The sequence below is a fragment of the Dysidea avara genome, chromosome 15 (assembly GCF_963678975.1).
Source record: "Dysidea avara chromosome 15, odDysAvar1.4, whole genome shotgun sequence".
Lineage (NCBI taxonomy): Eukaryota > Metazoa > Porifera > Demospongiae > Dictyoceratida > Dysideidae > Dysidea > Dysidea avara.
The window spans coordinates 3,813,709-3,830,773 of NC_089286.1; the positions used below are offsets into that span (position 1 = coordinate 3,813,709).

At 36.3% G+C, this 17,065-nt stretch overlaps 1 protein-coding gene across 1 annotated transcript in view; it reads left to right on the top strand.

Moving 5' to 3' along the window:
• Window positions 1-17,065, top strand: part of LOC136245597 (uncharacterized) — a 60,928-nt gene that overhangs the window by 12,002 nt on the left and 31,861 nt on the right. The window contains exons 4-11 of the mRNA XM_066037098.1: window positions 5,128-5,193; window positions 12,484-13,233; window positions 13,496-13,750; window positions 13,801-14,591; window positions 14,643-14,693; window positions 14,743-14,904; window positions 14,950-15,021; window positions 15,199-15,447. Coding sequence (XP_065893170.1) covers window positions 5,128-5,193; window positions 12,484-13,233; window positions 13,496-13,750; window positions 13,801-14,591; window positions 14,643-14,693; window positions 14,743-14,904; window positions 14,950-15,021; window positions 15,199-15,447 — 2,396 coding nt within the window. The remainder of the gene's footprint in view (window positions 1-5,127; window positions 5,194-12,483; window positions 13,234-13,495; window positions 13,751-13,800; window positions 14,592-14,642; window positions 14,694-14,742; window positions 14,905-14,949; window positions 15,022-15,198; window positions 15,448-17,065) is intronic.

Sequence of the window (17,065 nt, forward strand, 5' to 3'; positions counted from 1 at the left end):
CCACTAGTATATCTACAGGTATAGATGTGTTGCAACCTAAGGCGTTGTCTGGCTAAAAGTTGCTACAGCTTTGGATTTCCAGAAAAGTGAGGGCAAAAGTATCGAGTGTTCTATTGCAAAAAAATCCCTAAGCAGAATTAGTCAAGTATGTTATGTATCACCTACTAACTCACTTTCTAATACCAAGTGTCTATCTTTCAGTACGATTCTTTTACAATAGCATTTTAAAAATTTTCTTGGCAAAGAGTGCACATACGTTTTTTGTCTCAAAAACGGCAGCGCTACTTTTTTTGATCCTTCCTGATTTTTTCTTCTACTTTGTATAGGTAATCACACACATTTGAGTGTAATTAGGGAATAATTGTACGAGTAACAGTCAAAATTGCACGAGGCAAAGCTGAGTGCAATTTTGGCTGTTACGAGTACAATTATTCCATAATTGCACGAAAAGTGTGATTGCCTACTAATCACATAGTGTCGTAGTTTGTAGTACACATCTATCCAGTTCTATGTGGCCATTAACTTCTACCAGGTGATTGCATCATCTTTCTTTGTATTACATCATTTGTTGTTGCACTTAAAAGGCTTTACGCGTCAGCAATTCTGATTGGCTACTCAAAATGTCTACATATGTTGCACTTAAAAGGCTTCTATTGTCAGCTTCTTTGATTGGTTATTCATTATTTCACTTTCTTTTTGCACTTAAAAGGCTTCTGTTATTCAGTTATTTTATTGGCTACTTTACAGTGCAATTACAGAAACAAGGTCATGTGATTTGGGATTAATTGCACTCCTACTATTGAAACTAATGTATGGCAAACTAAATCACTATGTGATTAATAACATAATTATATGACAAATGAACTAGTGCATACCAGAATAAAAGAGAGATGGCACAAGTAATGCCATAAAAGTAATTTCACATCAAACAATCAATTACATAATGGAAATGGAGGTGGCCAGTGCAATTTGTTTTCAGCTATGCTTCACCCATTACACAGCACTACAAATGGAGAAAGTATGAGAAACATCTCTGCAATCAATCCAGTTGATAGAAACAAGTGACAGTGGAGGGAGTTCAGCTAGCTATATTTTATGAGTCATAAGAAGGCATACATAAGACCATGTGCATTTAATGCATTTACAAAATATTCTTAGCAGGAAAAGTGTGCCCATACATGGGATAGTGCTGCTGATTTTAGTCTTCATATTCAGCAACTACGGAGGATTCTCAATAGTATTATGTATGGTGATTGTTCTATTAGAGAATTTGATTGACTGCTCTATTAGAGTACCTTGATCTTGTATAATTTATTTTTGGGGGGGTGGCACGTGCCCCCTGTGCTTTCCTTGACTCTACCACTGATAAAGAACTGGGATTCTCCGTACAAAAATCACACTAAAACCAGCCTCAATTTCCCTTTATGATAGCTTGGCAGCATTGGTTAGGGCGGTGTTAGGCACAGCCAAGCCCAAATATATCTTCAGACCAACCACCAGCCTCAATTTCCCTTCATGATAGCTTGGCAGCATTGGCTAGGCACAGCCAAGCCCATAAATGTCTTCAGACCAACCCCAAACCCTTCCAAAAAGTTTCTATGCAATTTTTAAAAAAAAATTCTATTTAACAGAATTTTATGCTGATTGACTGACTGACTGAATGACTGACTAACTAACTGGCTAAATAACTAACTGATACCTCCAGCCAAGCATAACTTGACAATGAATAAGGCCATATATGGACTTGATTTCTTCACTGTTCGATGTTGAGATGTGCCTTTTTGCCAATCACAGTACTTACAATACATACATCATGGACTTGCCTTTGTCCTCCTTTGTGTTACAGTTCTTTTTGCTGACAATGCAAAGTGTTGATTTGCACTAGTGCGATGTGGATTCTCTGTGGCAGTGTTGACTAAACACACATAGTCCACTTACATAAGAAAGCAGTATGATTGAGACATTTGTGCATAAACTACTCTACATCAAAATTTTCATTCGATACAGCTTCTGAAAGGGCAGGGAGGCACAGCCCCTGCTCAATATACCTACCCTGGTGCACCCCCTTTCCAAACCCTAGATCCGCCCCTTTAAAATGTATGATTCCAGCAATAAAAAGTAGTGAAACAAAAAATATGAATGGTAGCTATTACAACATACTGTAACTATACATGCTGTTGCTATACATTTCTACAGTATTTTTGTAAATTTACTGTAGAGAATCCCCTAATTTGGAATTGAACAGATGGTGGTAACATGCCAATGTAAGGATTTTCCCACATAGTTATATGTTGTAATAGCTACCATCGTTTACATATGTGTGACCCACTGAGCAAAAATCTGATTTGTTTGCATTTCGTTGAATTTCATTTTATGACTTTGTTGTTATCTAGTGGGAAAAATGAATGGGCTGTTTAAGTTTCAGCCTTATTTGGTAAGTGTTTTTGGGGTTATAGCAATATAGACATCAAGAAGGCAAAACATTAGATTTGTTAGTGCCTATACGGGAAAAAATACAGGCACTTGTTTAATCAATTGTTACATCTCAATTGCATCGGACTACAGAGTTAGGACTTGTGTCATTCTATTCACCATGAACTGTGGGATTCATCAAGATATAGTTTTTGGCCTAAATACACCCATGCTATTAAGCAAGAAGCTTAGAAACAGCAACAATAAAGTTACGTTTTACTGCAATGTAACCAAACACATGTACGTAACTCATGTTAGCTTATCAGAAACAATTAAAAAATTATTATGCAGCACATGTTTTTACCCAATGTATTTAAATGGCATTTACGGTATCTCAAAAACAGAATTATGCAAACAAGTCGGGTTTTTGCTCAGCTAGTCACTTCACCACTTCTTATTGCAGGAACCCTAATAAATAATAGTACAAAAATGTCTATTTGCAGGTAGTGCCTTCATGTGTTAGCTTCATGTTATTTTAGAGTGAAATGGAAATTGTGCATAACTTTTGAACTCAGCTTCCTCCCTATGTAGCCAAATTGAGAATTTTGATAGTAGAAGTCTTATTTTGATTTTGATAGGTCATGATGCTGTATTCTGGGAAGAAGCTAAAACTATGTGCTTGCTTTAGAGTAATTAATTATGAGCTAGTAGTTAACGTTTGTGTGCAAGTTATCCCTACTTATGCTCATATTATACTAGAATGAATAAAATTATGAAAATTATATAATATTATTATGTGTAGGCTTGAGCCAATTATGCTTTGAAAATTGCCTATCATGCTTTTGAGCAGTGCTCAAAAATCCAGCCTATTATGCTCAAAATTATGCTCTCAAAATCTAGATTATGCTCAAGAACTGACTATTTTATTAGAGTATATCTGCATTAGTTTCCCGACTGCTGTATCACAGTAAGTGACTGCTCTATCAGATTATCTCAGTCTTATTTCTATAAAGTATGAATAATCAGTCAAGAAATAGTAAAAATAATAACACTGCAAGGTTTTTGATATGAAATGTAGTAATAATGTGCAGTGTGTTCATGTTGTGCAGTACAGTGGAACCTGTGTTACGGTCACCTGGATTAAGCGGTCACCTCTGCATAACGGCCATGGACACGAGGTCCCAAATATTTCCCATACAAATGTATACATTGTTGTCTGCATTAAGCGGTCACCTGTCTAACGCGTATAACGGCCAACCAAGAATTCGCCTATGAATCACTGTATACATAACTTTCTCCTTCATATAGCGGTCGCTACCTTTTATGGTGGCTTGTTAAGCCAACTGTCTGGCACTACGGCACCGTCTCAATTAATGCACAATTATCACACTTCCTGCCTTTCAATGAATACTATATAATCTATCAGGCTTCATTGCTTAAACGTATTCAATAGCTATAACCAACATTCATAACAAGCTCACCTTGTCCTTTCTGTACTAAAGTATTACTGCATTGCGGTTGGCGCGAGCCTCTTAATAATAATCACTCATTTATAACGGCCATAGCCACTAAAATGCTGCTGACCACCTTATACAGGTTTTCTCTATAACAGCCACCTGTATATAAAGGCCAGATATATCTGGTCCCAAGGTGACCATTATAGACAGGTTCCACTGTATTTTTAACGTGTGCGTTGCACGTTTTAATTAAATTCTTGAAAGTCATCCTATTATGCTGGCATAATGCTTGATGCTTTTGCTAGCCTATTATGCAAATTATGCTGGCATTATGCTGGCATAATTGACGCAAGCCTAATTTTGTGTATATATTATGCTATCTTGTTTCAGTACTTTTTATTATAATGATGAATACTAGTGTAATTGAAGGGGTCAACACCAAAAGAGGACAAGTGCCATATGTAAAATAAGATTACAATGTGGTGGGCATTAAATAGCAGTTTGGCCTTAATTGAATTGTAATTTTTCAAAGAAATAAATTTGAGACTGCCTTAAACCTTTAAATTCTGTTTTTTTAGTAACAACTTTATTTACATGCCTTATATGATCCATTTCATTTTTAAGAGATGAAATAATCTAAAATGGCACATGTTCCCTTTTTCTGCTGACCCTTTTATTATATTATAATTGTTGTATTCACAATATGCACCTTTGTTGAAGTATTGTATTACAAAAAGTAAATGTTTACCACGATTCCTTTTTTTCCTTCAACTGTCACATTCTGGAGCAATCTGCCGGCAGAGGTTGTTACTTCTAGTAACTTAGAACATTTTAGAAAAAGTTGTAACAGTTATTTTTATAACTGATTATATTATTTTCTTATCAAAATATGTGACCGAATTTGACAAAACAAGGCTTCCACACACAACCGCTTTTATGTCTTTGAAGTACCATAACTCAATGTAGGAGTATGTCATTAGTTTCAAATTTTGACCTAGTTTTGTGCTATGCTATGGAAGGACTCTGTGAAATTTTAGACCAATAGCTTGCTGAGTAGTCAAGTTACAGCTGGTTAAAGTCAGAAAATTGGATGTATGTGGAAGCCTTGTTTTGTCAAATTCGGTCACATATGCACATTTTTCCTCTTATAGAGGTTGTACATTAATCAAATATAATAATAATAATAATAATAATAAATTAATAATATGTTTACTAATGTTCATCTCTGGTTTTTTATCCTAATATATATTAATTTTAGTTGGAGCCATGGACATAAACCATACAGTTGGGAGTAACAGCATTTTGGAAGTTGCTACATTACAAGGTCAGTTTGGTTAAGGTATATTACACACCGCATTGTGTTAGGTACATATGTAACTGGAAGAATTTCATGTACTTTTATACATAACTAGTTACAAGTACAGGGTGTTAAAGGAAGTGAGTGAATGTCACATACTGTTTTGCTATAATAACAACCAGATGAACAGACTTATTGTAAACAATGAAGCAAGACCACATTTCAATAATTTCTTTGTACCAATGCATACATCGTCAAGGATTTACATTTCTGCAGACTGAAAGATTCTATTAAATAGAAGGAAATGAACAGGACTATGTAATTTTTAGTGTGTTGGTATTGTTCTGTATATACAAGTACACAGAAAAATTTGGAATTTTCAACTAGAGTAGTGACCATAACACATCAATGAAAAGTACTGAAACAAGCTGGAGTAGTGCATGATATTAATTCACAGTAAAACAATAAGAAGTGTTATATCCCTACTGTGCATTTCCATCATGGTATCTTGAGCACAGTAGGGACATATATAACACTTCTTATTGTTTTACTGTGAATTAATATCGTGCACTACTCCAGCTTGTTTCAGTACGTTTTATCGATGTGTTATGGTCCCTACTCTAGTTGAAAATTCCAAATTTTTCTGTGTATTTGTTTGTTAACTTTTTTGTAAATAATAATTATGACTGGTGAACCTACGCATAGCGCATCTGAAATGGTCCCAAATATCATCTGAAAAGTGAAGTATCCATTACGCTTTGTTGTCAGCTATGTTCAACCTGTTACACAGTATTTCGAATCAAGAACTATTTGAAAAGCACCTCTGCAATCCACGCATACTGAAAGAAAGAAATGGTGCTGCGCACCCCAGTTATATCAATTATCATCTGAAAAGTGAAGTATCCATTATGCTTCGTTTTCGGCTATGTTCAACCCGTTACACAGCAATATGAAAAGCACCTCTGATCTCAAAATAGCCACTATGACAAATATGGACGATTTCCGTTACGAAGGGAAGCCATCACGTGCTATCGCCAAATCGATACTTTTCGCTGTCAGCAAAGATGAATGGGACACAAAGGAGGACACTGGTAAGTCCATGAAGAATGCATTGTATGTACTGCGGTATGCCAAAAGGCACCTGTCGGGCCGAACCAATGTTAAACAGTGAAAAAATCAAGCCCGTAGCCTTAGCCGTTATCGAGTTACGCTTGCCTGAAGGCATCAGTCAGTCAGTTACTTACTCAGTCAGTAGAAAATTCCATTAAATAAATTATTTTTAAAATTCCATAGGAACTTGTTGAAAGCGTTTCATGTCAATCTGAAAGCTTGTTTGGGCTTAGTTTCACCTAACCAATACTGCCTGATCGTTGTTAGGGGAAATTGAGGCTGTTTTTTGGGTGATATTATTTTGTGGGCCACGCCTACTCCTTTGTGGTCCCTACTATACACTACTATCGTACTGTATGATTATGTGACCATCTCAGTGAAAACCCATCTAATTGCACAACTTCAGAATTTTTTAAAAAATTTTCTCAGCATTATCTGCATTGTCCAAGGACTGGTTTACCAAAGTTTCAGCTGATTATGGTGAATAGTTTTGGAATTACAGTGCTAGACAGTAGGGAGAGCAAGGAAAACCAATTTGTACGGTGACTATACTAAAAATAAACTACAGGCGCTTACACTTGCCGCCATAACTTCCATTTGGATTAGTCTATAGAGTTGGGATTTGGCTTACAATGTTCACCATGGATTGGCAGATTGATCCCGGTTTAGTTTTCATCCAGCAGTTACTTGCGCATAAGCATATGAAGGCTTTTTTATTGAAGAAATGGCAACGATTTTGTTTATGTCTACCACATCGTAAACAAATGCATGTGACATGCAAACTATTAGGGCTACAGAAATTTAACAAAGATTTTCAAACTCCCCATGAGTAGGCAAATAAGATAGTGTATAGGTTTAATTGATTTGAGTTTTCCTTCTCTAAATAATGGCTTGATTAAAACTTGAGTAAAATTTTCTTTGTAACATACGTAATTTCACCATTTTATTTAAATTTTGTTTTTCATGCTTATGCGAACTAGATGGGGTTTCGCTGAGACGGTCACATATAATGCTGAAAGCCAGAGTATAAAATTAGATAAGTATAAATTTGAGGTAGGGATCCAAGCGACAAATAGTACTGAAACAAGAGATGAAGGATGGTTTTACAGCACACCTCGGTGGGAAATCTCTACATTGGCGTGTTATAAAAATTATTTTGTTCAATGCCAAAGTAAAGATTTTTCCACTAAGCTATGCCGTAATACCATAATCATTCATCTATTGTTTCACTACTTCATTTTAAAATTAGTTTGCTTAGCTTTTTGTTGTGTATAGCATGCGGCTATGCACATGTGACTGTTCTATCAGTATGACTGCTGTATTAGAGTACCCACCAAGGGGTGTGTGTCACTATTTCATATCTTCACTGCTCTAGCATTATGCATACAGCTAGACTAATAGTAAGGGTGTGTGGACATTGTGAACATGTATAAATTGTTAAGAAATGTGATCTCTGCACTTGATTGTTATTAATCAACCAACATCGTTAATGCATGGGTGTGGTCTTGAACCTATCGTCTACCAAGCCTAATTGCTTTAAATGACTTTGTGGCATCTAAATATGCTGCTCAAGGAATCAGAAAACTTATTCCTTGATATAGTTCCATTGCATGAAGAAGACATCCAGCCTGATTAAAGATAAAAGGAAAGACAAGGTGCAGAGAGCATAAATTCCTGAACATCAAAAGACACATGCCACCAGTACAGTCAATTGCAGAATTATTGAAAACATTATGCTACACTATGAGTGTTTCTGTAAAGCTCTTTGTGAGTAAGTTTTGTTATCCTTGCGATGGATTCAACAGTAATTGAACCACACTACTCTTTGCATTAGTCCGGCTGATCCAGCATCACTACAAATAGTTTCCAGTTCACAGAATGTTTACGGTACGGGAAGAAAATTATCAACAATTCTGCAATTGACTGTAAGTTTGTTATTGTGCTGCAGGTAGGCAGGCAGGTGGGTGGGCAGGCAGGTGGGTGGGCAGGCAGGTGGGTGGGCAGGCAAGTGGGTGGGCAGGCAGGTGGGTGGGCAGGCAGGTGGGTGGGCAGGCAGGTGGGTGGGCAGGCAGGTGGGTGGGCAGGCAGGTGGGTGGGCAGGCAGGCAGCAGGTGGGTGGGCAGGCAGGCAAGCAGGCAGATGAAAATTAGAATTTTTTTTGTAAAATTCCATATCTGGCTGCCTGCAGTGTTTTTTGCTTTTAATGCTGTATTTGGACTAATATTATTCCTGATTTTTTGTCATGTAATTTTTTCAATATTGGATGACGTGAGTCACTTTTGATAGCTGTTTTGTAATCAATAGCACTGTGAAGCCCTTTAATTACCAGAGCTAATAGTCAAAAAAGCACTTTGATATGGGGAAGAACAAGTGAGTTATGAGGCTTTAAATTATCCCATACATTTAGTATGGATGATTCAGGCAAGCAAACATGTTTAAAACATCAAAACATGCTTGTTTCAGTACAAAGAGTAAACATATGTTCACCAATTTGATTGTGCTGTTTTTGGCGGGGGCTGAGGTGAACGTATATGGACTATAGAAGGAGAAATCGGAAGGTTTTCTGAATTTAAACAATTTTTGATGAAGTTGCTAATCACACAGTATACGTACATAGAACACCATACAATACAGTGGTACTGTACATTAGGGATCATGGAGGTTTGGGTTTTCCTGGCAAAAAATTTCACCCAAAAACCAACTTCACAATACCTTCATGGTGCGTTGGCAGTATTGGTTAGGTATAACCAAGCCTAAAAGTGTTTTCAATACAACCCTAAATACTTCCAATAGATTGTTACGAAGTTAAAATTTTGTATTTAATGGAATTTCTATTGACTGACTGCCTGATTCTTTCAGGCAAGCATAACTCAATAACGGCTAGGGATACAGACTTGGTTTTTTCACTGTATGACATTTGCTTCGTCCAGAGATGTGCTTTTTGGCATACTGCAGTTCATATAATACATGCAGTCCTCCTTTGTGTCCCACTTCTTTTTGCTGACAGTCCAAGGTGTTGATTCATGGTAGTACAATGGCTTCCCTACATTTGTGAATGGATGCAGTATGTGTGGGCTCACCAGTCATAATAATATATAGAACAAAAAAAGGTAACAGGAAAAATTAGGAATTTTAAGTTCGATTAGGGACCATAGAAAAAAGGGAGGTTGCCTACATCTGCAGATATATTGAACATTTAATCCCCACTTTTGTCTATACTCATGACTGAATTAGGGATTGCTTGATGCCTGGTTGAACTTAAATTTCCTAAAGTTTTGTATTGATTATAATAATAATAATAATAATAATATATATGTATATGTTATACTACAGATATCATGGTATTCGAAATATATACCAAAAGATATACAAACTTAGAAAAGATGTATATCTTTTGGTATATATTTCGAATACCATGATATCTGTAGTATAATATGTTAATACAACATCTTGTCTCCCACTTGGAAGCAGTAACAGCAATTTCTCATATTTTTATATCATTATTAGTACTGGTAAGTAATTCCTTGTGATTAGCATGCTGAAGGAGTATGCACATGTGTTGCAGCCTGCAATCTTCTTGAAAATTGGTCCAACAATCCATAGCAACTGTTGCTAGGCAACAAAATTTAAATCTGACCTAGTTATATGCATTTTGGCAGTTGCTTAGTAACAGGTATTGGTTACCATGGTACCACTAGTTGTCAAGTCGGACATGCCTAACTGGTAAAACAACTAAACACTATCAAAAAATTTTAACCAATCAGATGCGTATATCATGTGTACAAGCGATATACTGATTCTATTGGCTAGTTTGCTGTAGTATATCAATAATATACCACAAGCTGCTATTGAAGTTTTTGTACAGGACACGATATTGATGTTGTATTAATGTATAAACACTTTGCCACTTTCATATTACTATGAGAAGGTCCTCTGCAATCAATTCAGTCACAATGTAACACTTTGATGATTCCTGTTACAAACATAGGGAAGCCATCTTGCTGTACTACCACAAATTGACACCCTTGTGCTGTCAGCAATGGTAAAAGGGCCCTAAAGGAGTCCATGAAGCATGCATTGTATGTACCGTGGTATGCCAAAGGTCTCCTGTCAGGCTGAGGTAATATCAAACAGTGAGAAAATCAAGCCTGTAGCCTTAGCCATTATTGAGCTATGCTTGTCTGAAGGCATCAGTCAGACAGTCTGTCAATCAGTAGAAAATCCAACTGAATAAAAATCCTTATAAAAAATTTTAGGAACTAAATTGGCTCACAAGGCTTATTCAAAAAGGTTCAGTCAAAATTACTGCCAGATTCAATCGAGCTAATTTTCCTGTAAAGGTATACCCACAGACTTCCCTAGATAAAGCACACTCTGCATGCTAAGTTTGCTTCATATACTATACTGGTTTATCTCTAGATTCCTAGCTGAATGCATAATTACTTGTAATTGTCATCATAATCTATACCATAGTATATGCCAGCCAATTATGAAAATATGTACGGTTACCATTTTACGCCACAATAACAAGCTCACCAGTGGGATGTGCCTTTTGGGGTTCTGAGGAGTGTAGGCCCTCTGCGCCTTGTCTTTTCTTTCTTTTATCTTCAATCAGGCTGTTTGTCTTCTTCTTCATCCAATGAAACCATATTGAGGTGTTAATTTTATCAACACTTTCTTTCAGTAGCGCATTTAGACGCCACAGTACTTCAAAGCTGGATTTTTGAAGTGCTTCAGTCCTGGCGCTAAAATAAGAGGTACACTAGCTAGATATCTGCAACTTCCCTATTGGGATATGTGCCATGCAAAAGAGCTGATAATTTGCAATAGGATAGCGATTACACCCATCTAGGTTGACTAATTGCGATAGAGTATGGAGACCACACCTCTTTACAATCTAGCTATTTGCTAAACAGAAAACAAGACCTTATTGGTGTAGCTAGCTGTACACCCCTTGTCTGACTCGAGATATTCTAATATAACAGTCACTCTAATACAGCAGTCATGCATTTATTCTAATAGAACAGTCCCTGAGTTATAACAAAAAACTACACAAACTAGTATTTAAAAAAATTGTCAATTAAAAAAAATGTAGGGATCTATGCAATGAAACAAGAGATGAATGATGGTATTACAACATAACTCAATGGGAAAGTCCCTACTTTGGCACTGAATAAAATAATTGTTACAGCTAATGTGCCAGCCAAAGTCGGGAATTTCCCACCGAGTTATGCTGTAATACTATCATTCATCTTTTGTTTCATTGCATTTTATTCCTACTTCATTTTTTAAAATTGACAATTTTGTAAAACACTAGTTATATATAGCTCACAGGCACCTTTTGTTGTGGTTAATATCACAGGAATGTATTTGGTTCATCATAATGATAATGTCAACATTATTAAAGATGACAAGCTATACCATCATTGACTGTAACAGTATACATAACCGTCAAGTACAGCAACACTTAATAGTATAGGGTTGTGATGTTCCAATAAAATTGTCCAGAAACAAATTGTGACCGGATCTGCAAAATCCACATATAATGGCGTAAGCTTAAATTTTCAGTATAAGCCATTGATCGCAATGGGTATATTACATAATTAATAAAAACTTCCGCTAAACTTTTAAATGCTTTGTTATTTTTGTGAAGAAGGTCTAGTGATAAAACCTGGATATCATCTTATTCAGTTACTCAAGGAGAATAGGAAAATCTTTGTTTTGTTGCTGTAGACTAAAGGATATGCAATTTATGGGTGTTCATTGAAGCAGTCTTATGCGATTGATCTTTCATCTGTATATGTAGTGAAGAAAGGTGATAGAAGGAAAAACTTACCAAGTAATGGACTCTCTTACTCATGGTGAACATGATGGTGCAAGTTGTTCATTGTGTTCATATGTTGCAGCTGTTTTTGTAAGCATCTGTAATATATTTTCTCAATACTTGTTGTACAAATTGATCTTTCTGTTGTTGCTACTTCATATGGCTGTACCTCCACAAGTGGTTGGCATACAAGGCTGAAACTTGGCCAGAGCATACATTTGGCTAAAATATTCAACAATAAAGAACTTGAAAAATGTACCATCATGCTAGGTTTTCACAGATCTGGTCACGAATTAAACTATGGGTATTTACTGTAGTAAATACTGTAATAACCCGCTTTATATAAATGTAAAAATAATGCTGTTTAAACTACTTATATATAGAGTCACTTGATCATGTTGATAATGAAATGATTTCCAAAGAGGAATTTGAAAAATTTGCTAATGTAAGGGCTGCTTTTACAGCACTAGAAACAAAAATGACAAAGTTGTTCAGAAAGGCTGACCACTTGATCATGAGAAGAGCTTGTATTACTCAAACCAAGGCACCAGGTGGAGCTCATCTACCTGATGAACTGGTAACACAAATTCTAATGACACAGAGCATTGACACCATGCTTGATGTTCTTGCTGTTTCTCCTTACTGGAGTTGGATTGATGTTCGCCTATTGGAAACAATGGTGGTGGCATCTGGATCTTCTCTAGCTATTCTTATTCTCGACAATTACAAAAGTGTCACGTTTGCAAAGAGATTGATTGATGTGCTGCCTGACCTTCCTAATAAAGAAGTTAAAGCACAGTACTACACTGAAGTGGCTTCTAAGTTAAATGTGAACCCTGAGGAGATGACAGTTGGTGATTTAGTGAAATTTCAGCATCAACTAGAGGTTGTCATAATGGATGTTCATAGAGGAACTTGCGTGTTAAAATACCTTGATAAAGGATGTATAAAAATCCTCTGGTACATGCCTACAAAATGTGCTATTAAAGCTTTTCATTCAGCAGTTGTTAACCGCTACCGGTTTCATGATTTACAGCTGCAATATCTTCAGATTGGCTCTCATCCTATCATAATGGATCCATTGAATATGAGGGATGTTACTACTAATGAGCCATCACCTCTGACAGTTACAGGTATATTGTATTATAATGTAACAATTTGTGGTGGGAATTTTGTGGTTACGTCTACAATTGTAAATGTATTTGCAAGAATATTATTTTAGTGGTATAATAATAAATATAATCACCAAACCATAAAAATGATGTATGAATAAATATGATGGTTATAGTTGTAATTAATTAGCAATTATTTTATGTACCATAATTAATTTTTCATAGTGGAAAATATGCATAGTTTGTCTGTGATATGTAATCAAATGTACCACTTATTTCATAGGTACTGTCAAGGAGTTCATTGATCACTATTATGATTACTTGTCAGTTACCATGGATACTGAAGTGGTTGTGGAATTGATGTTATCAGAGCAACTGATAAACAAGGACACAATTATGGCTTCATCAAGTGATTACCAAACAAACTGTCTCCTGTTAGAGAGAATGAGGCAACTGAGTACACAACAGTTCACATTGTTCTGTGAGATTGTAACTGCTTGTGACAGTGAAACTAAACTGGGAGATGTGCTGAAAAAAGGTCAGTTAGGAAATGGTCTGTAACAATGAATATTATGTATCTTACTATAGCATTGATTGCTTCAGATGACAACCAGTCTGCAGCTGAATGTCATCCTGATGTAGACAAACCAGAAAATGTTGACATTAGCACCAGTGTGGATGCTGCTTCGTTTGTCAGAGAGTTTATGGACTTGAAGATGTGTTTAGAGGAAACACTGAAGCATTCTAATCCATGCAATATCATTGAGCGGTGTAGCTCTTTGATGGCTAGTGATCAGCACAACATTCCACTCTTTCCTACTGAATATATGGTGGAACTAAGGAAAGAAACACAAATTTCTGACCTCATGCAGCAACTAAGTCCTTTTTTTACATGGAGCGATTACTCAATTTTGAAAGAAATAATTGATCTTCCAAAGTGCACAACTCTTTTCACCAAATTTGAGGCTAAGTTTGATTTTTCTCAACCAGTAATGTCCTTTCCTATAGCTAAACCAGTTAGCAAAATGCTTCCAAGGGGAAGCAGTGTTAGCACTGTTCTTGCTGTCCAACTAGATTTACAGCCTCACCAGTTGAGTCTCCAAGATGTGTTTGACATACGTAACTTTATACTGAAGAAGTGTGAAGTTACCCCTCACACTTTACAGCTGCTCTCAGTAGCTCAAGGCAACTCCACAATTCTGTACTGGATGATTTCAAGGTGTGTGGTTCCTCTGGTCACCTCTAAAGTATCACAGAACCTCACTGACCTTCATCAAAAGGGAATACTACATGTAGCCATTTATCCCAGTACTATACTTGCTACTGGTAAAGCATTGAGTGTGGGTCCTTTATCATTCCTCACTTGTTTTGATGAGATGGTAAGTGTTGTGATGAAGTCCTGTCATAATACCTTAATTTATTATAATTAGATTACTGCTGGAGAAAGGGACTTGCTCAGCAATCAGCTGAGCCAATTAGAGGTAAGGTTTTATGATATTAGAAATACAAAATTCATCAAACTTATTACAGGAGCTTCCTACTGTTGTAAACGATCTTCTCAAGAAAGATGCTATTCACACATTAAATGACAGGGGCTTACGGATGCTACAAGACAAAGATGAAATATTTGAACCAGACAACTTACAAGATGATCAGCCAACACAACAAACTGACATGTCTGATACACTAATGGTACAACATGACAGAATGTGTTGTGTTATTGTATATCTTGTGTAGATGGAGGGAATGGATCGTGTAGAAAACAAAGACAAATCATCACCAGTTAGCACAGCAGACATGTTAAAACATGTTAGTTGAGAAGAATGTTAATATAACAGGTTTTATACACAATGCAAGGTTCACATTTTATAGTTCTAGGTTCACAGATGTCTTCTTGAACACTATGTACTATCCATGCATTCTGTGGTCATAATATAGTTGTATCTATGCTAATAGGAATAAATTATCATGATGATGTCTTCACAGGTTCACACACAGAAAAGCCAGTTGGTACTAAAACTGAAAGAAAATGAAATATACAGGAAATTTTTGGAACAACAATTAAACAAAGAGCAACAAAAGTACTCTAGTCTACTGAAGCAATATGAGGAGCTCAAATCATCGATTGAAGCTGATGATATTCAAAAAGAAATTCGTAATCTTAAGGGGTCACTAGATGAAGTGAAAACATCATTTGACAAAATAAAATTGATGAATACCCAGTGGACTGAGATGGTATGTAAATACATCTTATTACTATGAATTATGAAAAATTGTTTGACCTTAAAAATGGTATTATTATGTAACAGAATTTTGCCATATCAACCATATGGGCATAAAAGCCTAATTTGAACAGTAAGTTTCTGCACTATCAGGCTAACAATTTCCACACTAAACTTACCCTCAACTTGTATGGTCTGCTTTTGGTGGACACTTTCTAATTGGTGGCCTGCATGCATAACCATGTTAACAGCTATGTGAACAACAGGGACATGTTGGGAGGATTTGAAAGTTTTGGCAGATGAGCTGGCTGCTTGAATTCCCCTGACAGGTTGCTTTGTGCCTCCATTTGAGGTATGTTACAAGCTGTTTATGGCAACAATTGGACAGCCTAAAAAATTGGCAGATGAGCTGGCTGCTTGAATTCCCCTGACAGGTTGCTTTGTGCCTCCATTTGAGGTATGTTACAAGCTGTTTATGGCAACAATTGGACAGCCTAAAAAATTGGCAACTTTTAGGCTGTCCAATTGTTGCCATAAACAGCTTGTAACATACCTCAAATGGAGGCACAAAGCAACCTGTCAGGGGAATTCAAGCAGCCAGCTCATCTGCCAAAACTTTCAAATCCTCAAAATTGGCAACTTTCGGCAACCCAAAGTTGCCAATATTGGCAACTTCAGGCCACCCAAAGTTGCCAACTTCGGCAACCCAAAGTTGCCAACTTCGGCAACCCAAAGTTGCCAATATTGGCAACTTCAGGCCGCCCAAAGTTGACTATATTGGCAACTTTAGGCAACCCAAAATTGCCAATATTGGCAACTTTTGTGTTTCTTTGAGTAACCACAAATGACGCTCAAAAGTATCCAAACTTGGCAATAAATGTACTTTCTTTTATAAAAGGTGATAGAGAATTTGATTGTGGGATTCGGTTATCCACAATTGGTAATTTTGTGTGACAAATTCTTAGAATTGCCAAAAATGGCAATTTTATAAAAGCGTGTGTAGTAGCTGCTGTTTTTGGCAATTATAACAACAGTCTAAAAGTTGCCAGTTTTGGAAACTTTGGCACTTACAGTTTACCGGTATTAAGCATGAAAGTGAGCATTACAGTGTTAAAGTTCACAAAGCTGCTAACTTAACTATGCTTACTTTAGAGGAACTGTTATAATGATGCCTGAAAGTATTTAAATATGATTACTAGCAATATTATCAGTGGATGCCAGGTAGCTAGCTATACATTCACTTTAAAAGCAGCAGTAGGAATATAGCTATGTAGCAAACTTATGATTTGAATGTGGATTGACCAAAATGCGATAAAATGGACAAAGTCATAAGAATATCTTGCTACAAATCATGCTATATAGCTACAGATCAAGGTGCTAATTTTATGCATGTCCATGCAGATTGCACTTTCATTGGCATCTTCACTCAGGTTTGAAATGCTGTGATGATTATAAATTTGCAACATTCATGATTTTTGTAGCCTCCATTATATTAATCCAACATAGCTCTATCTTTTGTACATACTTACACATTGTAGTTTATCAACCAAATTTGCTATACAGCAAATGCATCTGCTATTCTGTAATACCAGCTCTCTGTGGAGCATCAGTGCGCTACACCTGTTGTTTTT